Genomic DNA, 25,550 nt, shown 5'->3' with positions numbered 1-25,550 from the left:
AAAAGGGCACCGGGAATTACACATCTACAACAACACGAACATAAACACACACACACAGAGAGACACATTCGTTAAAGAAGTTGCAACTCGGCGCAGCGGTGCAACTTTCGTAGACACAGCTAGCGAGTTAAATTATATATGACACTGCCCTAAGCCCTACGGTTTGACACCACAGAAACTCCTCGTAGCGAACGCTGTGGAGGAATGCAATGCGCCAAGGGGGGAACGCTAACATACGACGCCTGCAGGCCGCGTTAAATTCAATGCATTAACATAAATAACGAAAAAAAAAAGGAAAATGCTAATCCCAGCGTAAAATCACATGCAAAGGTACAGCGGTAAACTGAAACGAACTTAAAAGCAAAAAGTAAACGGCACGTTAAAACGATACCAACCCTACACATACATCAAAACCGGAACGTTATCCTTGCGCTGGTTTGATCTATTGCGTCAAGCAGTCCCTAATTGTGCAGCCTCCGAGATACATTACCGAAGCATAACCGTAACACTAGTGAACAATCGCGCCAAAGCCAAAGCGCACGAAACGAGGCGCCTCCATTAACGGAAAAAATACACACACACACACACACACACACACACACACACACACACACACACACACACACACTTCGCGTAATGCAATGCAAAGGTAAAGGATACTATCTAAAACCCCTACTAATCGACTGTTCGTACCATTCTAGATGAGAGGGGGAAGGATAGCATAACCCTTCCCCAAACTGCACCGTGCAGAAGTAGTGAAACCCTGAGGGTTCATACCGGGGAGGGGTGGAGGGGGGATAGGGTACAGACAGGAACGGCGTTGTAGAACTTTCATCTGCCAGCTAGAAGGAGAAAAGAGGGGAAAAAAGAACGGAACAGCGGCAATAGAGCGGTTTAGTAAACGAGGGAAAAGAAATAATTGAAATATAGCAAACTTCTAATATAAACGATATCGTAACATATTTTTTTAAATATATAAAAGAGAGAAAAGAAAAACGTCAAAAAATATAACACTGAACGCGATGGAATGCCTGCGGACAGGAGTATCGTTTCGAGAGAGCAAACAGGCGCAAAGGTGCGAAACCCGAATCCCGGATTGGATCGCGGGCGTAAAACAACTGTTTGCAGAGCATAGAGGAACAGCATAAGTGCAGCGAAAGAACGTAAACAATCCGCCAAAGGGATGTCACTCAATCATGGTGGAGGAAAGCTGTAGGGGGAAATAATGGTGGAACACGCAGCTATAGCTCTCGTAGTTGACAGATACTTACCGGAATTTAGCCGCATGATTTCTACTACCACACATACTGCATAACAGGAAAATAATCTACCCCTCCCCTTAAAAGCTAAGCGTGGTATACGTTGCTAATCAATCCACTGATTATCGCAAACGGAACTCGGAAAGCGATACACTTACACGTACCCCCGTACAACATAGACAAAATGAAAAAAAAAACAACAACAACATCACACGCACACATACACAAACACATACACAGACATTGATGAAAGTCGAATTCATTTAATACCTAGAATTATTAATCTAAATATTCACGTATTTAAATGGTGACTGGTCGAAGGATCACGGCCCTTGCGGCGGGTAATGTAGCAGAACAGTGGCAAAAGAAAATTATGGAAGAAAACTAATTAAACGGGTTTTGAATATAATTCAACAAAGTGAAACAGAATAGAACAAACGAGTAACCAAACAAAAAAAAAACTAGATCGTGCGTGGGACAAGCATGCAACACGTCAAGGATCGTCTGCGCAAAATGCACACGTTAGCAACAATAGTACGCATACTGCGGGAGTACGCAAATGAGTAGGCTCCAACCATCACATTAGTACAGACACTGTGACACAAACAAACAAAAACACACACACACACTCTCACACACAAGAATTCCCTTCGGTTTGTAAAACAAAACCAAACAAAAACCATACGTACACATATAGACAGACATAGAGCAAGTCAGATCACTGCTACATCTACTACTATATATATACGTTAAATGGGGTATTAAACTATACGCATACATAAATCGGCAAACACCGAAATCGCCCAAAGAGAATGCATGGCGTTTTTTTATGTTTTTAAAACACTCACACACAGCAAGCGTATTGGTAAAGTGACTAACTTCTATCTTCGAGTGCACCAAATTTAAACCCCACTGGACACTACTTACAGGACACACACACACTCACACAAACACACGTACACATACAAACATCGACAGCCATTTGCAAAGAAATAGCAACAAGACGAATAATAGCAGAGGAAACTGGAAAACAACCACTTCTCCATAGTCGCTCCTCCCCCTTACACCACCTTAACTCACCCAGCGCTAGCCTAATGGGTGGTTTGGAGGCAAATGTAGGAAGAGAATAAAGTAAAACGAAAAAGAAGCAAATGAAGAAAAAGCAAACCGGTACGATGGTAACTAAAGAGCAAGATGACGAAGAAACCGATTGTTTTGTGGTAGTCGATTGGGTGTAATCCTAGTCAATCGAAGACGATTCATTGGATCCTGCAAACCTCTCCACGACAGAAGAGTGTCAGTCGGGGGATGGCCGCCGGGTGCGGTGGAAAGTGTTGTTACACACCGTGTGCGCACAACAAAAAATGCTGCCGAAGGAGAAAGTACGCAAAAAAAACAAGTATGAAAGTATATTTAAAGAAACAAAGAAAAGTAAAAAATAACTAATGTTTTGTATAGAATATTTCTGTTATATTATGTAAAAATTATTTAAAAATGAATAAAAATTAATCGCTTAAGAAGTTTAAAATAAAATTACAAAAGAACGTCTTACCTTAACTCGGGTGCCAAATAACTGATGGAGAATCTCGTGATTGGCCCCAGGTGGCTTGGTCTCGCAACATATGCTGCTGAAGGGTATTCGGCCGCACCGGATCTTTACCACCCTCCCCAAGCAGCTCCTGTCGAACGCCAGCGAAACGAGGACACTCGAACATGATATGTTTTCATGTTCTCAGTGAGGACATGTCTTCATGTTTTCGTGTTTGCCAGGTACCAATGCCGGGCAACACGCGTCGAGCCCACCGTGTACCGTGTATGTCTACTTGCCGTTTCACTGACGGCAGATGCAAGGAACCATGACTTGGCCGTCGCTGGGGACGCTGTGATTCAGCGTAAGACGCGATACAGCTGCAACCACGCAACCTGCTTTCTCCGTGATCTACCGAACATGCGGCATTCAATAAAGGTGGTCGTAGAACACCTAGGTAGCGGACGCTGTGAGATGACTTGATCTCTACGTTGCCATCGTGGATGATTTTCTGCCTCGGTTTCTTGACGCTGGAAATGGGAACCATTTCGGTTTTGGTAGGTGACAGCTAGGGCGGATTAACCAGTACGCAAACCTGGCGGCCACGTGGTACATCATGGAAAGGAACTCGCATCGACACATCAAAAAGGCCTACATTAGAGAGGCCGCTTAGGTGGTAGTTCCAAATGGTGCAACCGCCTTCGCAGCTGCTTCCTAAATGGGAAATGAGGTTGGGTGCAAGCTAGTAATCGGAACATTAAGGCCGGGCTACATTGATCGTACTCCTGAGTGTAATTTTTGTGAACGCGTACGCCATCTAGCGGCGGCGGGTCGAAGCTAGAGGCTGGTATAATTTATCTGTCAAAAAGTGTTTTGGGTCCAGGAGGCTATAATTTTACCCAATGATGGAAAGATGTTGGAAGATGGGGAAAAATGTTGCCTAGCGCTTTGTATGAATGACGATTTATCCACCAACAACAATTAACGGCCTATTTTGTTGCAATTTATGGACATTTATAAACATTTCATACGGCATACAAGTAGCCTGCTCGAAACTTGATGAGACACCAAGTATGAATAATTTTGACACATAAATTATACCGACATCTAGCTTGCGCTGGTCGTCGCCAGATGCGCTAGTGAAAATAAAAATTACACTTGCGAGTACGACCAATGTAGCCCGGCCTTTACGATCTATATCTGTGAGTGGATTCCAGTCCAATAGATCTTATTTTCCTTCTATTTTACGAGATAGGGAAGGTCTAATGGTATATGCCTGTCTGGATGGACAGACCAGAACGACATAACCGACCAGCCGTAGCAGAACGAATGAGTTTTACTAAATGATGTTTTTGTCAAATTATGGGCGATAATTTGCTGTCTCATGTACATTGTAGGACTCTTTGCTAGGCGTTTGTATGGTACTATTTAAGTATAAAGTGGAAAAAAGTGTCGAGTGGTGCGTAAGTAGATTGGCAAAGGATCTCGATCTTTTTGGGAAAGCTCATTTCTACAAATCATTGATCTCGCCACTCTTTGACTTCTGCTCATCCATTTTGTTTCTTGGCAACAAAAGTCAAATTAAAAGACTACAAAGGTTCAAAAACCGTATTAGTTAGGTTAGTTCTGGGGTGCGGTCGACGTACGCCATCTGCGGTTATGGTAGATATTCTTCAATGTCAGCAGAACAGAGGATTGTATACCATACCATGAACTTCATTTTTAAAATGTTAAAAGACCTGTTGCCTGGGCATCTGGAGGAGAGCATAATTCGGGGGTACGGCATCGGTCCATCGGCACTGTTCACGCAGGGTTAGTGAGCCGAGGATACCCAACTTGCATTCTGCAAGTGCTAGAAACTCTTTGTTTTTTCAAAGGGATTCAACAGTACAACAGTTTACCCGGGGAAATTTAGAATGCGAGAAGCTTGCCGGATTTCAAACGTAAGTGCGTCACATATGTTAAACAAACTGTATAATGTGAAATATGTGTAGTTGTCCTATGTCACAATGTAATGTGTAATTACAGTTGTCATCACGATCTTGATGATAGTGATAAGATTTTTCTTTATCTATTATAATTTTTTATTTTATTTTTTTGAAAGAAAACGAAATCCTTTTCAGAGAAACTGATTTAGGAACTCATAGCGATCCAGGGACTTTTAAATACCCATACCATACCCAAATATCTGTTCGAATTGCTCATATAACTAATTTCACATCTTCTCCTTTCTTATGAGGTTGAGACTTCCTGGACAGCACCGTGAAATCTCTCGAAGGTGAATCTTCAAGAGACCGTCAGCTTAGAGAGATATTCGCGTTGAGGAAAACTGATGAAGGTGGTTCACTGAACTTACTATTTCTATTCCTAAGCAAAATGACTACGAAGCATAGCAATAGTATAGTTATAAGTTATAAATCTATAGTGTAACTCAAAAAGCTGCATAGGTACTACATATGCGTATAATATAACCTAAGGCATGATTTTTTTGCACCAGCATAACCGAAGAGTTTCCTCATGGACATGCAAAAGGAATATTCTTATGCGCAATACATACGCAAAGGTTTTCGATATACGATATCCGATGCGCATGGAAATGTTCTAGAAGCCTCAAAGTTAGCACCAATTTGGTTATAAGAAAAAATAGGTATCCGATATAGGGAGGCCGCCCTAATCTGAATTTGCGATACCCTGGACAGTTCCTTAGACCAGTGCTCTCCAACTTTTTTAGATTCGCGGACCACTTGGCTTTAAAAAGACATTTGCCGCGGCTCACATCGATAGTAGGCATGCATTTTGTACGCTTAGTTCAACGTTTTTGATCAAAAATATGTTTTATCTTACAGGGTTTCCCACGATTTATTGGTCAGTTCCCATGATTTGTTGGTGCGTTCCCACGAATTTTTGGTCGTATCCCATAGATTTTTAATTCGTTCCCATAATTTATTGGTATTTTGGATATCAATACAATTGGACCAAAAAAATCTGGGAAACGGCCAAAAAATCGTGGGAACGCACTAAAAAAATATGGGAACCCACCAAAAATTGATGGGATCCAACCAATAAATTGTGAGAAACCCTGTATTCTAGACATGCTTGTTTGATAATTAATCTTGATTGTGGGAAAAAATTGCACGATATGTGTAGTAATTGGCTTTTCTCCTTTAAAAATAAATTCTTTCGCTGTGGTCCTTCTGTTAACGCCACGGACCACAGGTTGGAGGCCACTGCCTTAGACCATTAATTAAAAATAATTAAATTTACGCATAATTGAGGGCATTCTTCAGCTATGTTCCTGAAAAAAAATCGATGTCTTAAAAACGGTTAAAGAAACGGTCTAACAGGAAATACCTAAGTAAATATAATGGTTGATGCTTAACCCGATTTAGATGGTAGAAAAACACACAACCAAACACCTTTTTACTGAACAAAATCTAGTGTAAGTTTTAATTCTTCTTCTTCTTCTTTGGCTCAACAACCGTTGTCGGTCAAGGCCTGCCTGTACCACTAGTGGGATTTGGCTTTCAGTGACTAATTGATTTCCCCCCATAGCAGGATAGTCAATCCTACGTATGGCGGCACGGTCTATTTGGGGATCGAACCCATGACGGGCATGTTGTTAAGTCGTACGAGTTGACGACTGTACTACGAGACCGGCTGTAAGTTTTAATTAACATGTACTAAAACCTTGATCGTGAAATCCTAGTTCGCATTATTTTTGGTCTCAAAAATCTTGGTAGCAAAATCTTTTTACAAAACTATCTTCGGCGCAAAATCCTTATTCATATAATTATTGGTGCATTTATAACGCGCAATCACAAACTTAAAACCCACGGACGCAAATACACTGAGTATTCAAAATGGCAATCGATGCAAACCAAGTTCAACTGAAAATAGTTTGGCACGTTTATTTATTTATTTCCAGATAATTTATTTTATTTATTTTCTTTATTTATTTATTTTAATTATGTATTGCTCAATCGTATTGCTTCAAATTGTACAGACTTGACATTCATAGAATGGGTGGAGAAATATGATACACACTATTGCGTTAAAAAACTTTTGTTAAAATACTATTAATATTTTCTTCCAATTTGATTCTATGTGCAAAACTGAGCTACTTCTCTTACAACGAAATGTTGCTCTACTTTTATTTGCATGGTGGTGGTAGGGCCTTAGCAGTGAAGATTCGCCAAATAATAGTCAAGGAAAATTACTAGGTCTTCTAGAAGCTGTTTTATACTTTCGGAAAAGCTATTTGATGCGGAATTTTCAAACAGGAATCTTGCCGTAGATGTAAAACTCAAAACTAGTATTTTATTTCTGTTTTATTTTAAAATTCAAAAAAGTATTTTTTCAAGCAGTAGACAGAGCATGGTAGTTCTAAGTAAAACAAGATGGCATTTAAGTTCAGGAGATTGGTTCTTCCCTTTGAGGGTGAACACAATTAAGGAATGCAAATTTCACGACATTATCACCTATCTGAAATTCCCACCTCGACTTCGACTCAAAGAGGCTGCCAAACCCGGAAGACCAATGCTCCCAAACGTGTTGAGCATATCATCCTCCAGCGAGTAGCTGTGCATCATGCGCAAGATACGCACCAGTACCACTTCCGCGGCCGTGTACTGATGCTTAGGATAGCGCCTTCCCACTTCGTTCATGTGCTCTACCAGCATCGGTAATTGATGCTCCGGGACATTCACCATACGTAGCAGTCGGAGAAAATTTGTTTCCTGTGGGGTCATATTACGGACATCCACGTACGAAAAAGATTCACATACTGCGCAGCGACACTTGAAATAGTAGGACTTTCTCAGGCAAAATATACGGAACGAACGATCAAAGTCCATTGAAGCAAATCTGAAAGGATTTATAAAAAAAAATATTTTATTACGAGAAAAATGTTAACTCTTTGAGAAAACTTACGCATAGACGTCGAACAGCTGTTCGCCGGCAGCGATCGGTCGGGTAGCTACAAAAGCACACCTACCATCGAGAAGATGGATCGGGGCCACGTTTGGTATGCAGCTATGATTCACCATGCTAAACAAAGGGTAAACAGCAATAGCATGCATTTCGTCGGAATATTCCTCCTCATCGTCGCTATCGTACCCAGCATAGTTATACTCATAATACTCGTCTTCCTCGTCTTGGCCTTCCGAACGTTGCACGTGATACACCTGCTTCTTATTGATCAAGGAAGTTTGCCAGTGGCGTAGCAGCAGATCGAACAGGAGCTTGCTTCTTGTCGGGCTCGGTTCGCAAAACGGTCCGAGATCGGTGCGTTCCAGCAATAGTCGGTGCACGATTGAAGTGAAAAACATGAGCACAGCCAGATCTTCGCGACTCCGTCTCTTCTGGTTCGTGGCGAGCACGTGCACCGTGTCGTAGATGTCGCTGTCCGTCACCTTGTTCCAGTCCACCGTAAAAGCGTTCACCTTCGTTTCGTCGAGCGCGTTCAAATGATTGACCCAACCCTCGAGATCCTGTTCGAAGGAAGCGATCGCCGTGGCAACCATACGCAGTCCCACGATGCCTCCCACCAAGCGACCAGCAATGCGCCAACAGTCACGAAGCACGCCACACTCGTACCGATGGTACTGTCTGTACGCTTTGTCCATACATTCGTCTGAGCAGTACATCGTTAAAGTGCATCCTTCGCAGGGAATGAGCGTAAACGTGTCCTCATTGTGGCAGAAAGCGCAACGCTTGTACCGTTCCTTGTCATTCAGCATGCTAGCATAGGGTTTCTCAATCAGCAGGACGTCTCCCGCCTTTAGATGCTGCGTGGTCACTAGATGTCGACCGAATTCGCTGTTCTGGCGCAACTCCACACATTTCACCAATTGAGGGACGTTTGCGTGTGCCTCGTAGCTCAACTTTGATGCCGGATATCCTGAATTACGTGGCCGATACTGTCCAGGCGTATGCATTACTCTGTCGGAAAATTCTTCAGCATCTTCCTCGATACATCGCTTCACATACTGTTCGCGCTTGTTCAGTTTGTCCGCCAATTGCATCGGGTAGTTTGATGCCCTTGCTAGGCGTATGTTTTCCAAACACTCTTCGTACAGGCCAAACTTCAGACAGACCGCCGAACGATTGCCGTACGCAAGCGCTCTGGTTTCCGAACCTTGCTCCGAGTACGCGATACTCTCGTTGTAGTGTTGGAGCGACTCCATGTACTCACCGATCGACGGGGCGAACCGCTCATTGCCACAGTTGCGGGCGGCAAGCGCTTTCGCATTGTCCTTGGCGTCGGGATGAAGATTAAACCGGTCGCGAAACGGGAACGTGCGCAGAAAGTCTTCGATTTCGCGCTTAATAATCTCTGCTACCATATCCTTGTCGCGCTGGTTGTGGACAAGCTCGTTGATACGCTGTTTTAGCAATTCCTCCCAGAGTTCATGGAAAAGCTTGACCACATTGCACTCTTTTTCCTGCAGCGATTCAGCCATGCTCACGTCTGTGTTTGGTTTGTTTTTGCGTGTTAACAAAGTTTGAAATTGAAATTAAAACATGAACAACATATAGTGTGCACTACGATAGATGATAAAACCTACGAAACACAAAATGGAGATGAATGTTCCAGGTAGAGCCCCCTTTACATCGACGTTGCTTTATTTTCTATCAACGTGAAGCCGGTTATTGTGAGACCGAACAAAGACCGCGCAAATAAACGTACGGCGTAAATAAACGTACCGTGCAATTAGACGTAGAGCGAAATTTGTATCGCAAGACAATTTCGCGCTGGTTTTAGATCAATTGCGACCCGCTAAACATTGCGAGGGCTTTTGAATAGTTTTTTTTTCTCGAAATTGTCTGGTAGTAGGCTATTTGTTAATTTCATCGCTTCCGCCTGAATAATTTTTCATGATTTGCAAATTTACCAAAACCGTTCAAATAGACATAGAGCGACAACGTCGCGCGCGACAAAAAATAGCTCAAATTTCATTCCGCGTAGATCAAAGTAGCTCATTTGACTCAGTCAACCAACTTGTTTTTATGTTTGAAAACACAAAAAAAAGTTAAAATGTGTTCAAATCTATTTTTTGCGTTTGACATTAACCTGGCTCGTAAACAAACTCGATACTTCGATTATTTCGGATGAAGCAGAAATGTCACGCGAGACGAGTAGCAAAATTGACTGTTTGCAAAATTGAGCTACTTTTTGTAGCGCGAGAAGTCGTCGCTCTATGTCGAACGGGAATAGGACATTGTGATGTTGAAATTAGCATATTTTTAACTAAATATAATGTATGTTGACTGCTGTTTGCACTACTGTTTGCGAGGTACTATAATCACCGACAAACCGACGTGACACTTCGAACAAAATGAGCTTCAAAAGTTGTCTCCTTATTTCAAATGAAAATACGTTAAACACTAGCGCCATCTCTATAATGATTCGATTACTACACTGACACAGCGAAGAAACTGCTAAATCCCTTTTTTTCTTCGCAAATTCCAATGCGTATTGTTTTATTTACTTCTCACATCTTTTGCATTGATTTGGAAACTTATAAAATGATTTTCCTGGGTGTTTTGTCCAGTAATTCTCACAAAATATTGCCTCACACTTCCTTCGCAATTTGTATTTGGGAAAGTTGTTTACATCGAAGCAGCAGTGAACAGAGCTAACTTTGACAGAAGTGATCGCCTCACTGGTAAATGACAGTACCCAAGTGCCACAAATCCACTAAACGACCACTAAACGGCTTCTAAATGACTCAAGTTCTCTACCTAAACGGAATATAGAAAGACTTCGTTTAGCAGACGGCAAACGACTCATGCATTATAAAATTAGCAAAAAAGCTGGTGGCGCTCTCTGTTGGTGGGATACCCCAACCAGTTGAGCTTCATCGCTTGGAGGAGAGCTTTCTCATTTCCTCTGTACTGTTGTATGGTTTCGCATTGAAGTTATGCATCGCTAGAACTAGAACGGCGATACTATTGTTTAAATACTAAACTCCAACGGAAACCACCAGCACTGAAGCAAGTGAGATTTGAGTAATAGTCGTTGGTGTTGATACCCACGTATCTGACCACACGACCATTCATATAGATTTTTGCTCAGAAAGTTAGAAGGCTATATCGGTCATGATAAGATGAAACTTGCCGAAACACATTACAAGAAAAGGATAGCAATATAATGATGAGTTGTAATACGCCATCTATTGATCAAACCAATGAAACTTTGGAGCTTTCATTTTTTTTTTCTATGGATATTAAATTTTCCAGTCGTTTAAGCTTAATCTGTGGCGCTTGGGTACTTTCGTGTGGCACACTTTCGTAACGCCAGTGTCACGTCGGTTTGTCGGTGCTATAATTATATCTGCTAATACTATAGGTCAGCGGTCGGCAAACTTTTGAGGCAAAGGGCCAAATTTAGTAAATGATCTAATCGCGAAATTCAATGCGCCGGCGATTACAAGGCGATTAGAAGGCATTTAACGGAAATTCGGGGGTAGGGAACTGCTTGTCCTCACGAGCTGCTCAACTGCGAGAGCGCTGGGGCAATAAAGTTGTATGAAGTGCGATTTTTTTTTCCTTATTTGAGTTTCACCTACGCTTGTTTGATATAGCTTCGTGACCATCAATTGGCATAGAACGCAAATGGCCTCATCAGAACTGGCATGCAATAAATACATTGATAAAAGCACCGTTAAAAATTCAATACCGGCCTTCAACACAATCGCACACCAGCGCGAGCTTAGGCCCGTTCTGTGCTCCATCGGATGCGATTTTATCGGAAGGCCTGCCAAAATTTTATATGAGATTTGACAGATAACGTCGGACGTGCGATTTCGTCGTACGACGGAATAAAAAAATTTTGATTTCATCCAAGGATAATGTATTTATGTCATTTATAACACCTTGATTTCATCGGACGCCGCATCCGATATTATCTGTCAAACTAAATGTGTGGTGTTTTGTAGGAACAATCTCAACTTAATTTTTCATAATCGTTATGAAATCGTTCACAGACACGGGCCTTATTGGCGGCCATCTTGAACCTTCAAAAACCTTCGCTCGAACCGTCAAAACCGTCATAACGACTTACAAAAACAATCGCCAGCGAAGGAAAATCGCACCGATTAGGAGCGTTGGCGAGCACAGGAAAACCGAATTTTGATTGAAATAGATTTTTAGATTTTTTTTTTGCAATTTTAGCGTTTACAGTCTTTCCCCGAGTTACGCGACACTCGAGTTACGCGAATTCGAGTTACGCGAATTTTTATTTTTGACAGTTTAGATGTCAAATCAGTACAATTTTCTCCATCAATTGTCAAATGAAAAATAATTACCGATAAATAACCAAATTTTCTACACCAATTGCATCAAATAAGTATTAAATTACATAAATGAACTAAATTCAATCAAAAATTATGATAAATTAAGTATATTTTTGCTGTAAAGGCCGGGCTACATTGATCGTACTCTTTGCTGTAATTTTGATTTTCACTAGCGCACCTGGCGGCGGCTGACCGAAGCATTTTTCCAAACAATTTGGAGCCGCTTCAGAAAATATGTTAATTTTCCATGTTTTTTGCTTAAACTGGTCTGAAAAAGCTATGCAATTGATAGATAAAGATGTTGTGCAAGTATTCCAGCCGTTTTCGCATCGAAAAACGGTTATAAAACTACTTAAATTTGAGATCCGGCACTACCCTTCCCCCGACGACCAAAAAAAGCTTCCACCAGCCGCCGCCAGATGCGCTAGTGAAAATCAAAATTACGCGTGCGAGTACGATCAATGTAGCCCGGCCTTAACATGTGATATTCGACTTACGCGAAAATCCGAGTTACGCGAATGTCTCCGGAACGCATTATTCGCGTAACTCGGGGAAAGACTGTATACTATTACGGGTTACCCGTCGCTCTAGCACCAATCGTACATTGAAAATGTTAAATCCCATACATGTTTCAGAGCGTTTCTACATACACCGAGAATGCAGCTGAGAGATGGCTGTGAGAGAATTGACAACCGGTTTCTCACACTGGTGTGTGTAGAAGCTCTGAAAAGCGCCGAGATGAGACTTTTAAAATGATGTTCAAAAAATCCATTTTAATCGCTAAAATGAAATCAAAAAAGTTTCTTTTACTTTTTAATAATATTTCTACGATTATTAGACGGCAAAAATGCAAACAATAATTGATCGATCGCTATAAACTGCCAATTCAATTTTTTCTCAGTTCCATCGTTCTTTGCATGCCGAGGAGAATTCTCTCACCGAAAATGCTGTCAGTCGCTGTCAAAGCATGCTGTCAGTTATTTTCTCAGCTGCATTCTCGGTGTATGTAGAAACGCTCTCATGTTCGATGTCGTGCTTGATTGGTACCAGAGCGCCGTCTGAATTATTTATTATTTGTCTGATTGTTGGAAATGAATTTATTTATTTTTTGACTTTGTAGTAATATTTTTATAGCTTTTTGGACTTATTAGTTTTGGCCATATGGTTTTAATTTTTATATTCAACTTAATTTTTTAACTTAAATAAATAAATAAATAAACACTGTGGCAAGTAAATGTCTGCTAAAATGACCAACAGTGCTCCCGCCATGCTGCTTCCATCAGCACAACAGCAACAATAACAATGATCGTGCTTGTTTACCTTTCGCAACATTTTTGTGATAAGAAGATATTCTGATAAGTTTATGCGTAGATTAGCAAATACCACCTACCCGTTAGTGCAATAATTGACGCAAAGTCACCCCTAGTGTGATTCAATAGTGCCGTGCCCGAGAGCATCATGTTGGATAATCCCGTAAAACCGACGGAGGTCAGCGTGAAGAATCGGATCGATTTGGCGGTGGTTCCCCTGGAAGCTTTAAGCTCACGGACACGGGAGTTGGTAGCCGAGTTGCTGAATCACAAACGAATATTCACGTCCGAGGATGGCTACTTTCGTGACTGGCGCGGTGTGTTCGATGTCATTGGCATTCCCAAAAGCTTCCTACCGCTGGTGTCTACCAATCCGAATCCGACCCGCTGCCTGCTGGACCTCTGGCAAAGCGAAACCCATCAGTGTAAGCGCGAACCGAACCTGGCCGAACTGCAATGCGTGCTCGGTTGTATCGACCGTTGGGATATACTGGACGACACTTCCAAAATGTTTGGTAAGTTGCCGCATGGCGGATCACAACTCGTATCGAGCCAACTTCCAACTGATTCCGGCTCGAATACTTTCAGAGCGTGATGCAGAACAGTTTCTACTGCGGGAGCAAAAGCGTGCTGCACAGCGGGGGCGCGAAACGGAAGCGACCGAATCGAAGGTCAGCGCGGATAGCGACATTATCACGCGGGACGATACGTCAGACCACAAGCAGCAGTACGATGCGTTCATCCTGTTCGCCGACGCAGACATAGAATTTGCCTCGAAAATGGTGGACAAGCTGGAGGCGCGCGGGCTGCAGCTATGCCTGCGCGATCGTGACATACTGGGTGGAAGCAATTTTGAGCACGAAGTCATTTCCCGCCTCATATCGGAACGCTGCCGGCGCGTGGTGGTGATCATTTCCAAAGCCTTCCTGGCCAGCCCGCTGAACGACTTCACCGTCACCTTTGCCCAGGCGCTGCAGATAGAGCAAAAGGCGCGCAAGGTGATACCGTGCGTGTACGATCGGTGCGAGCTTCCGCCCCACCTGCGCTACACCTGCCGGCTGGACTACCAGCGGTCGCAAAATCTGTACAACTTTTGGGACAAGCTGGCCGAATCGATACGCGATACGCCCCGGAAGGTGGGCTTGGAGGTGAGCGGGCGCGAGTTGCCAGCACCGCAGAAGCCACCGGTCCACAGCAAACCGGTGGAATTGATTGGCCCACCGCAGCCGCTACCGAAGGTGGGAGTTGAGCAGCCCCCGTTGGTCGTGAAGCTTCCTAGCGCGCCAGAGCAGGACAGTCGCACCGGAAGCCTTAAAAAATCACACTCCTTTTGGGACATTTTCTCAAACTTTGGCCACAAAAAGGACAAACTGAACGGGAGCACCTCGCAGCTAAACCTAAACGAAATGGCTACCCCGTTACCCAGCCCGAAGAAGGTGGGCTCTTCGCCGTTGGCACTGATCAGGCGCGATAAAAAGCAGCCCCCCGCTGCAAGTGCTTCGTCTGCTCCGTCCGAATATCCGCTAGATCTTCCGCCAGTGACCAAGCCAGTGAAGTCGAAAAAAAAGTGGTATAAGCCGGGCAGCCGCAAGCTAGCTAGCGCTGTGTAAATATGCCAGCAGTGCCTTTTTACGATGGCATCGTCTGTGACACCGTATCGTACGGGTATGTTCTGTATTTTATTTTCACATATACACATTGCTTTTACACAATAAACTCCGTACAAGAGTACTGATTCGAGCGAACTACTGCTTATCTTGTGTTGCCAAAGAAATCAAAACCGATTAAGATAGTAGTGCGCGGAAGCGCGCCCACCGGCACACGCGGGTCCAATGTGTGCCAGTCGCTCGTGATTGATGCTGATGGAATGATAATGCCGGCGGGTGTATTGTTGGGTGAGATATACACGTTTGAAGAGCTCTCGAGACAACAAAACAATCGAGTGTCTACGAAATCATCTCTTTTTCTTTTTTTTTATTATTATTTTTTCACTGAATCGACTCATCTTGATTGGCCCAAGCTAATCACGCATTTATTTTCTCAATACTACAACCACTCACCGACACCAACCGCTGCCACTGTTGTTTGCCGGTGTTAAAATCAGTTTTTATTAATTTCTCACTAGTTTGTTTGTTTGTTTTTTTTTTTTTAATGGATTCAACACAATAGCGATGTAAAAAGAAAGAACAGTTTCATCACTACAGACATTCATGTACTCGCTACTGCTCCGCCAGCGGAAGCATTTCAACTGCCACCGAGCGAGCGGGACGAGGGTAGATTCCTCAGCCCCTTCTCCAGGTGGTCGGCATCGCCGGCGGAAAAGCGATAATTCGGTGGTACGCGGTCCTGTTTTCGGAAGATATGATTCATAGCAGATTGCTTCAGTACGTTCACGTTCTCGTCTACCAGGATGCAGTCCGTGTCGGGCACTGGGGCGCGGCCGCCCTCAGTCCCGAGCAAAGGTACGTCGTGCGGATTAGAGGGAGCTGATAATAGCGATGGTAGTGGTGGTGGGGGCGGTGGCGGAGGTGGTGGTGGTGGTGTTGTTGTTGTTGCGTTCGATATGTTGTCACAGTTGTCCTCCTTGGCGCAGGCGCTCGAGGGCGCGGAATAGAAGTCGCCCTCCTGATGGTACGCATCGATCAGCGCTCGGTGATCGTACAGCTGGCCGTTCAGCTCACACTGATGGTGGTGTGTGGCGGGCGGGTTGCTAATGATGTTGGTGTTGGTGAGAAATGGGGGAAGTTTGTAGGTCGGGACCGTGTCCTGTACCCGCGACGAGATCGTTTCCCCCGAGCTGGCCACCTCGGAGATGGTGTTCAGCGGATACGATTTGGCGAGGTGATCGCTCTCCTTGCCGAACACGGCCTCCACGCCCAGGATCTTAAGCACCAGGTGCGGATGGGCGAGGACAACCTTTTCCAGCGTGTCGAAGTCGATCATGTTTTCGGTTTGCGTCGAGCTGGACATTTCCTCCGAGTACTTCTGGGACAGGATCGACTTGCGCCGGTACATCGCCTCGGACAGGACCTCCGTACCGTTGGGGCTGGCTATGCCGCCCTCGGCAAAGACGTTCATCTCCCGGCACCACATCTCCGGCGGATGGGAGCTGCTGCGCGCCATTAGCACGTGATCGCTGTCGCGCAGTATGCCTACCGCACCGTTCTGTAGGTTCGGTATTGACCGAGCAGGCTGAAAATGGCCCAGATCCAGCTGGGAATTCATCGTGTTGTACGTCATCTCCTGCAGCGCGTGTATAGCATTGCGTACCTGTAGTGAAGCAAATTAAAAATAAGGTCAATAAAACGAAAGTAAATTGGGGCTAATGTGTGTTCTCATCACTGGTGAATTGATTATTGATAATGTGTAAATGCAAGTAAAATATATCACATAATTTGCATTGTTTTAGTTTGTTTTGACTATCAAGATTTAAACCATCATTTACAAATATGAAACAGATCATCAATATAATGTTGTTGTTTTGTAAAGTCAGGTTGGACAAGGATAAAATGCCCGTAATTATATTTAATTTAAATTTATTTTTACCACTCTTCTAATTTCATCGGCGTGTGCCCTTTTAATAATGATTTTTGCATTATACAAGTTAATATGGGCAGATTACAGGGCTGCGCAACTAAATTTAAAAGATTTCCTTTAATCTTAAGAGTACGCCGAAATTAATGGCCTCGAAACCCAATTCAAATGAGGTACTGATGACGACCGCTAAAGAGACCTAAAATCAAAGCTAAACCCATACTGATCCTGACATCAATACATTACGTTTTCTGGTTCAAGAACTACATACAATGAAATAACGGTTCTGAATATAATACTGACCCTATACCAGTCCTGGAACCGATATTAAGTCCATACTGGACCAGGAACCAATACTAATTACACCGGTAAAAGAACTGATCATGCATCCATACCGGTCTTGGAACCTATTATGTACTCATACCAGCCCTGGAACCTATCATGAACCCATACCAGTCCTGGAATCGATCATGAACCCAGAACTGTTATGAACCCATACCGGTCCATGAACCTGTCATGAACCCATATCGACCCTGGAATATATTATGAACCCATACCGGTCCTGGAACCTATCATTAATCCATATCGGTCCTGAAACCAGTGAACCTATACCGGTCCTAGAACCTATCATAAACTCCTACCGGCCCTGGGACCTATCATGAAACCATACTGGCCTTGGAATCTATCTTAAATCCATACTGGTTCTCGAACCAATCATGAACCCATAATGGTCCTGGAACCGATCATGAACGCATAAAGGTCCTAGAACCCATACTGGACCTGGAACTGATACTGAACCCAAACCGATCCACGAAACTGTCATGAACCCATACCGGCTCTGGAATATATAATTAATCCATACCGGTGCTGAAACCTGCCATGAACCTATACCGGTCCTAGAACTTATCATAAACTCCTACCGGTCCTGGAACCGATTAAGAACCCATACCGGCCATAGAACCCATAACGAAAACATACAGGACCTGGAATCTATGATGAACCCAAACCGGTCCACGAACCTGTCATAAACCCATACCGGCCCTGGAATATATTATGAACCTATACCGGTCCTAGAACCTATCATAAACTCCTACCGGCCTTGGAATCTATCTTAAATTCATACAGGTTCTGGAACCAATCATGAACCCATACCGGTTCTAGAACCGATCATGAACCCATTCTGGTCTTGGAACCTATCATGGACTCGTACCGCCCCTGGAACTTACCATGAACCCATACCGGTCCTGGAACCGATCGTGAACTCATTATGATCCAGAAATAGCTCGAGATTTGTACTATTTTTATGAACTGTACCTGGAACTGTTCCGGATTCGGATTTTAAACGATACTGGGAACCGATAAAATTCCAGTTCCAGTCGACAAATCATACCCGGTAGAAATTATGCAGCGTAGGAAAGCGTTGCAGCGTAAGAATTAGCGTTTTAAATAGCGTAGGAATTAGCGTAGGAATTAGTGTTTGAATCAGGGTAGGAAATTCAGTAGGACTTACATAGCCATGATTGTAAAAAAGGTCTATAAAAGAAACATACATCAAACAATTGAATGCATCAACCCTTTACCAGCCCATACAACTCATTATTTGAAGCATTAATGTTCATGTCAATCAGTGCTTTCCAACTTGTATAGGATTACGGACCACTTAGCTTTGTAAATACGTTAGCCGCGGCTCACAAATATTGATGGCATATAATTTGTTAACCTTTTTCAAAGCTTTTTCAATTTTTTTTTTTATTAAAGTATGAAAAAATTGCACGATTTGTGTTGTAAAAAGCTTTAAACAAATCATTTTTTTTTCTCAAATACAAATCAGAATAGATTTCTAATGTATCATTTATTATTTAAATATTTCGTTCAGTATTTGAAATCTACTGCATCATTGATTTGAATGAAGGTAAATGAACAGCAGAAAATCCTTTGCAGAACATTTCAACGCTCTGATGGGTGACAGCTTTGGATTGATTGTCGATAATGTTCTTCAAACCCGATAAATCTGACATTCCAATGTAAATGAAAAGTGTAAGGAATGAGAAGCCATCGATTGAAAAAAAAACTATCACCCATGCTAAGTGATTGCAGTGTCATTTCAAAACATGCAAATAAGCTAGCTTTAACAATCATGTTCAATAAGTGATACACAATGTAGTTGTGACTAGGTTTGGAGAGACAGCTGTTTACTGTAATCAGGGTTTGAATGCCGGCTTTTTTTTTTAAACAAATCTACCTTTTAAAATGAAATAAAAATGTAGTTAAACTTTAAGGTGAGCGTTGATGTTAAATAATTGATTTTCACCATGTGAAAGTTTGCAATCATGGGAATCAAACTGTACAAGTTTTAATCGATTTGTTCAGTGCTGCTTGCTCTTCACACACGCAACAACACTCAACAGTTTTAAACTTCGCGCCCGTAAAATATGTAACAATAAACCGCACCGCCCGCTTCGCGCAGTGTTAAGATGAATTATTAATGATATTCCATTATGCTGTCGGTTTGTAGCCTCGGTCAAAAATCTCGAAAACCACTTGTTGTGTGCTGTTCAACATCTAATCGACAAAATACTATAATCCAACGGCGAGCCAAGTGCAAACGCCAAGTTAATTAGAACTTTTCCCGCTCTCCCGTTAGCCCGCCCTGGTGTTTTCCTTACCTCTACGCTAAGCGCAGCCACGTCGTTGTGCAGTGTGGTAACCTGATTGTCCAACCGCTCCACGGACATGCGTCCCTTCTCCTTCTCTTTTGCCACCTCCAGGTTCAGTCCTTCGAAAGAGTTGGCCTGTTCGACGGTAGGCGGCTGGCTGGCCGTCTGCACCGACCGTTGCCGCTCGACTCGCTCCCTGAGCGCCACTAACGACCGATTGCGGCTATGGGTGGATTTTGTGAGAAGGAAGAGATGGGTGGAGTGGGAGAAGCGGTACGAAAAATGGGGAGAAATAAATTAATAATATTCTTGCATTTCTATGCCAACGGAAACGAACTCGAATGAATCATGAAACGAACGAAACATGGAACAAATTATGGGATGCCCTTGGGCCTGGTAGCATTATAGCTAAACTAAAATAGGTTTTTTTTTGTCAATATTTGGATTAGTATTACCTCATTTACCCTCTAATTAATACGTAAATTTGAACTCTTCTAAGCATCACATTCGATTTTAGCTACATCTAATCAACTGTCGTTACAGTAAGGACTTGCTACAACAGTAGAGTTTTTAAGGAGCTCCTGTGAACGAACACATATGTAATAGGCTATCATAGACCACATAGAGCAATCAATAAGCAATCAATAAGTGGCCAACATTGGATAATCTTAAAAATTCAAAAATATTTTATTTGAACCGGGGATAGCACAAAACGAGTTATAAAATTTTGTAAATAGAAAAAATATTAGATTTTTTTGTGTAGCGCATATTACGCGACGATTCAACATAAATCAATAACATGAAACATCCAGTTCTATCGTAAAGGTTTGATAAACATTGTTCGGTTTTTTTTTCAAATGCAAGAAAAACATCTTCGTATCTTCGCTGCTCTTTTGACTTTTATGTTTAATTTCAGCGCTTGAAGTACTTTTACCACTAAAGAACATTTCAAACTCCCTCCGTGCCATCGTAAAAACGAAAGACGCCGTCCCTCGGCCCTTGCCTGCTACCTCCACCAGCAAACAAACAAACTTTATCTCTTCGATGCTGGTTCCGTGCCGTTTTCGGCTTTACTTCACGAAACTTTCCAGCGCGCCTGTTGATATTCGTGCGCGCTATTTGTTTTGCGCCCCCAAAACCCCGTATACTCACCTATGCACCAGCTTGGCGTGCCGTGGGCTACTGCCGACGTTGTGGGCCGGCGACTTTTGCAGCGCGGTGTTCATGGGCGAGGCCGAGCTAGTCTCCGCGTCGGACTGGTTCTCGTCGTCCTCGCTGATGGAGGGCAGCGCCAGACACGGTCCGTTGTTTTCCGTCTCCTCCTCGGCCTCGTACCCTTCGCGCAGGTTGTACGTCAGGTCGTGCTGGATGTCGTTGGCAAACTCCTGCTGGTACTCCGGGTACAGGCGCAACACTTCCACCAGTCCGCTCATGTGGATGCTTTTCAAATCACAATAGGTGAGTGCCTGTAATGATGGGTTCAGGGAAATGGATGAACCGCCATCCGATGTGGCTCGGCTAAATGCCGGCGCAATCCCGACGGGATGCACGCTCGGCAAGATAGGCAGATATATATACCTTTACATCGCCGCTGCTCTTAACGATGGTGTCCTGCGAGCCGGTGTTGCCCGAGTTGCCCTGATTCCCGTGCAGCAAATGTATGCTTATATCACAGCCAACGAGATCTCCCTTGCCTGGTTGCGAAGTGATGGTAGGATTCGGGGGGAGTGAGTGAGAAGACCCCCAACCCGAGTGGACACCGGTGCTAATTAGCAATGGTGTAGAAACTACGGCTGTACCCGCACACTTACCTAGGATGGCGACGACCATGTTGTTTTGCATGACCTCCATCGAGCCGTTGCATATGTAATAGATGTAGCTTAACGCATCGCCTTTGTGGATCAGATACTCGCCCGGTGCGCAAAAGTTCGCCTTGATATGTAGTGATAGCAGCTTCAGGCAACCCTGGAAGAATCAATTAGCGCGAAGGAAGAGCAGGATTCAATCACGCAAAGACTTAAAACTTGATTGCAAAAAAAGAGAACCACATGGACAACAAACAATGCCGTGTGTCTTACCTGTGATGCGGACTCAAAGATTGGAAGCTGCAGTATTTCACGGTGCAGATGCATTGATATGTCGCCCCGTAGCTCCTCGGGAAATTCTTTTAAAATCTATAAACAGAATTGAAGGCAACACGTGTCAACGAATAAAACTAGCGAGCAAGGTAATAGCTTTATTAGTCCACATATTTGGTGGAAAGCACGGTACCGAAAGAATTTCCAGGATCAGGATCATGAATTTCTAGGGATTTGTTTCATTCTTTGAAATTTAGGGTTAGTAGCTCTCTAGCGCTGTTCACTTTTATCGCCAGTTCAATGTAACCGAGTGCAACTTAAACTTTTTTGTTTGTTTGACATTAACGGCTGATGTTTATTCAACCGAATCAACCACTAAATCCACATGTACTTTCACATACTTCTATAACCACGAATAAACTGTACCACAACAGGGCGCAAGTGGTTACGTACACGTTGGAGGGAGTATAAAAAGTGACATGATGGTTTGAATAATGGTTTCTGTGGATTCAGGATTAAAAAAAACCAAGCCGCTCGCATATTTGAAGGATTGGATGGGTAATGGAAAGCGTTTAAGTGGAAATTCATTCCATATCGTTACCATTCAACAGTACGCAATGAATAACATTGTGTTAATAAAATGCTCTGAATGATTGACCCACCGCTTTGGGAGCAAATTACAATGCCATTCACACTTGATGTACAGCAGCTCGATGAAGTTCATGTTGTTGTTGATTATACATTGACGATTACTCAAATTTTGTTTAAGTTGGACTGATCCATTGTTTTGATGCATATTTTCTATAGTTTGATAACATAATTTTGTATAATCGTGTGAAATTGAATGCGTAATGTAAGATAATGTTAATGCTTGTCGGCGTTAGATAATGTTAATGCGTTGTATGCAACTGGCGTTGATGGTGAATTTGTATTCTTTTGTCACAAGTATCTAATATAATGGATTTTCAATGGACGTCACTTTGATTATGTTAGAAGAAGAGTACATGCAACAATATGTTTAGGCCATCTCGCAAGTGTGATAAAGATATACAGTCGTTTTTGACAAAAAAGTTTCTCCTGACATGACGAAGAAATAGCAATCTTAATAAAATACTCTATGAATAAACATGATTATAAATAAACTCAAATTGATTGATAATAAATGCTTACAGTATTTACTTTTATGCATCGTATTACGCGTTTTTTTCGATTTCATTGAGGCTACAGCAAGATATTGAATAGCAACTTTGTCATCTAACGTAATCTGATTAATTGAAGAGTTGAGAATGGTGATTTTTTACTAAATTGTTTTGAAAAGACATATTTTTCCCAACATGAATATTGAGATTTATTTCGATACTGTAATTTGCCAACCACTCCGAACCAAAATATGGCAAACTCACGTCGTAAAAGCGTTATCGGTCGCCGTAAATACTCATTCAGGAGACGTAAACCCATATAAAAATTAATACCGAATTAATGTCAAAACAGTTACGTCCTCAATATACCACGTTCTCGTATATAATCTTGAATTTGGGTGTTGTAACATTTCTTAATATGTTATTGTTGTTGTTGTTGATCGATTGTTGTATTGTTGATCGATTGTTGTATTGTTGTTTATTTGAAAAGTATTAAAAAAGATATTTGTTTGTATTTGAATTCACTCAGGAATTTAACAAAAAAATCAACATAAAATCAACTTAAGCCCCCCCTTTTGATAAAATGTACCAAAAAGGACTGTCGAGACTAGAGCAGTTTTCCTATCTAGTTAAGGGAGATAGTTTTGTTAGCCATTTTGTTGCATACGATAAAGTGGGCTTTTAACTACCTTTTATTTTATTTCTTGATTACAAAAATAGTTTCACCACTGTTAAAAAAAAATGTTTATAAATGTTGCAGTTATTCATATCCATAAAACTGATTGGAAAAATACGTTATATCTGATTTTATAAAAAAACAGCTGGCTCCAAAAACGCACAAAACGGAAATTGAATTCAACATGTGTTGCATTAAAAAATTGATTGACGAAATCCTGTAAGATATTTATTAAAACTACTTTAAATCCCTTGAGAGTCAAAGCGTTTTTTCACAACAGTTTTACAAAATGTACCCATACCATCTCGGTATGATATTTCTAAGAAGTTATGCTTTTCCACCATACTTGATGAAAGGTTTTGAAGCTGAAGCTTGATGAAAGGTAAAAAAGCAAGTCATCTCATTCGGTGTCAGTAGCTGTCACAGTTCATCAAAATTCTTCAAACACAATGTCATCTTTTGTACATAATCGAAACGACAAAAACAGGTTTGAAAAAACAGTGCAACAATGAATAAAGCATAAGGTACAGAAGGACTGGGAAATGCTTTCCATTTCGGGCACTAAACTTTATACTTGCACTGCACTGATTGAAAGAACCACAAAACTGCCATCAAATTTGCACAGCACTTCGGTGCAATAGTTTGTTGCAATGGGACCGAGCACAAAAACGGGAGGGTGGAGGCAAACTGCATCACACGCGGGAGCAGGAAAGTCACAATTCTCACCGCCAGTAGCCAATGTTTATTTTTGTTTCATTGTGTTCATGCCGTGACAAACGAAAACCCCAACGTTATGCGTTCCATTAAAAGTTGCCCGTTCCGACAGCCGTTTGCTCGTTCCGCTGGTGGCGCATTAAGCAGCATAAAGCTTGAGCAGAGTGAGAGAGGTCGGACTCAGTGCAACAACGAGCTGGTTTTCGACGGAAGTAATTTGTATGACGGTGACGGGGTTTCCCTCATTACCAAGACGCTCACATACGCTACCACCATCAACTTCTTACGCTTACTTACCTCGTACACATCAATTCCATGATTAAGTGACCACATTGTTTGAAAGTAATCCTGCATCCGCTGTTTCAGCTCCTTCGGCATCTGGTTAGGACGAAACGGAAAGTGCGAGTGCGCGCGGGTTCCATGCAGTCGAATGAAACATGAGAAACAACAAGCGCGAGAAGAGAAAAATGGAGCAAAAAAATAAATTACATCCCTTCCGGCACAGCCTTAGAAAGTCAAGGGTGCTTGCGATGTAACCAACAAATCCACGATGTCAAATCACGTTGCACCGTGAGCGAAAATTATGTCACAATCGGTCCCGGCGGGCCGCTTATTCGCCACCGTTGAAAAGCCCTGCGAAGTGCTGCAACTCACCTGATGCAGAGCGATGAAATCCTTCAAGTCACGCCACTTGCTCTGGTACAGGGAGCGGCGTGAATACATCCGCTGAATTATGGCTGTCACGTTTCCGAACACTACGGCGTGCATAAGGGCTGGGCGGTCGCAAACGGTGCGTGCGTTGTTTGGTGAAAGAAATTGAAAGGAAAATCCAGAGGTAAGCTGCTGGTAGGAAACGAGACTACAGGGAGTGTAAAATATATATATTTCTCCTTGTGGGTGAATCCAGCTGACAGTGATAAAGGGCGGGACAGGTTAAGGAACGAGCGAGTAGATCGTCCCAATCGTGCTTGTTTGCTGGCTAGTAAACAGCGAAATGGCTTCGGAGGGGGAGTAGAAAAGGGTGGCAGGTTGGTGGTGGTGCTTGTTTATAACAACTACGTCCGAACGCCGTCTCGATCGCGCCCCACCAGGGTTGAAATAGACACCACGGCTTTGACGAACCGCTTCGCCCCTGCCGAACCCGTGCCGTGAAGATTGTGGCGGGAAAATCTAACAAACTCTCTGCCGCGTCGTGACAGAGAGCCTCCTGGTCTGGGTCGGGCACACGGGGACAAGGGGAATAATTTTGAACTTTGCCAGCCCACTGCCGCCCGCAAAACCTCATTAGGACAGTCGATATCGCGAATTCAATCGTGCGGTTTTCGAGTAGGAGATTTGATTTGGTTTTTCGTTTCACTC

The 25,550-nt window shown here is 42.8% G+C and overlaps 3 protein-coding genes across 6 annotated transcripts in view; 1 reads left to right on the top strand and 2 right to left on the bottom strand.

Annotated features, from left to right (window-relative positions):
- Nucleotides 1–7,097: 7,097 nt before the first annotated feature.
- LOC1274967 (SET and MYND domain-containing protein 4) lies at nt 7,098–9,509 on the bottom strand. Its single transcript, XM_001688492.2, has 3 exons — nt 9,354–9,509; nt 7,717–9,256; nt 7,098–7,650 (listed from the first exon to the last, which is right to left on the bottom strand). Exons 2-3 carry the CDS (start codon nt 9,246–9,248, stop codon nt 7,266–7,268), a joined length of 1,917 nt encoding a protein of 638 aa, XP_001688544.2. The 5' UTR covers nt 9,249–9,256; nt 9,354–9,509; the 3' UTR covers nt 7,098–7,265.
- Nucleotides 9,510–13,175: 3,666 nt separating this feature from the next.
- LOC1274965 (myeloid differentiation primary response protein MyD88) lies at nt 13,176–15,138 on the top strand. The gene is made up of 2 exons (XM_314167.5): nt 13,176–13,908; nt 13,982–15,138. Exons 1-2 carry the CDS (start codon nt 13,542–13,544, stop codon nt 15,001–15,003), a joined length of 1,389 nt encoding a protein of 462 aa, XP_314167.5. The 5' UTR covers nt 13,176–13,541; the 3' UTR covers nt 15,004–15,138.
- Nucleotides 15,054–25,550, bottom strand: part of LOC1274964 (potassium voltage-gated channel subfamily H member 8) — a 57,396-nt gene continuing 46,899 nt past the window's right edge. For all 4 annotated transcript variants that reach the window (XM_061652543.1, XM_061652545.1, XM_061652544.1 and 1 more), the window contains 8 exons: nt 24,846–24,964; nt 24,489–24,569; nt 21,663–21,758; nt 21,396–21,549; nt 21,163–21,278; nt 20,737–21,050; nt 19,594–19,807; nt 15,054–16,663 (listed from right to left, as the gene is read on the bottom strand). In XM_061652543.1, the coding sequence (XP_061508527.1) occupies nt 15,638–16,663; nt 19,594–19,807; nt 20,737–21,050; nt 21,163–21,278; nt 21,396–21,549; nt 21,663–21,758; nt 24,489–24,569; nt 24,846–24,964 (2,120 nt within the window). In that variant the 3' untranslated portion in view covers nt 15,054–15,637. The remainder of the gene's footprint in view (nt 16,664–19,593; nt 19,808–20,736; nt 21,051–21,162; nt 21,279–21,395; nt 21,550–21,662; nt 21,759–24,488; nt 24,570–24,845; nt 24,965–25,550) is intronic.

This window comes from Anopheles gambiae, chromosome 2 (assembly GCF_943734735.2).
Source record: "Anopheles gambiae chromosome 2, idAnoGambNW_F1_1, whole genome shotgun sequence".
Lineage (NCBI taxonomy): Eukaryota > Metazoa > Arthropoda > Insecta > Diptera > Culicidae > Anopheles > Anopheles gambiae.
Note: the sequence above shows the minus strand (reverse complement) of the source record. Positions and strands in the feature narration are given on the sequence as shown.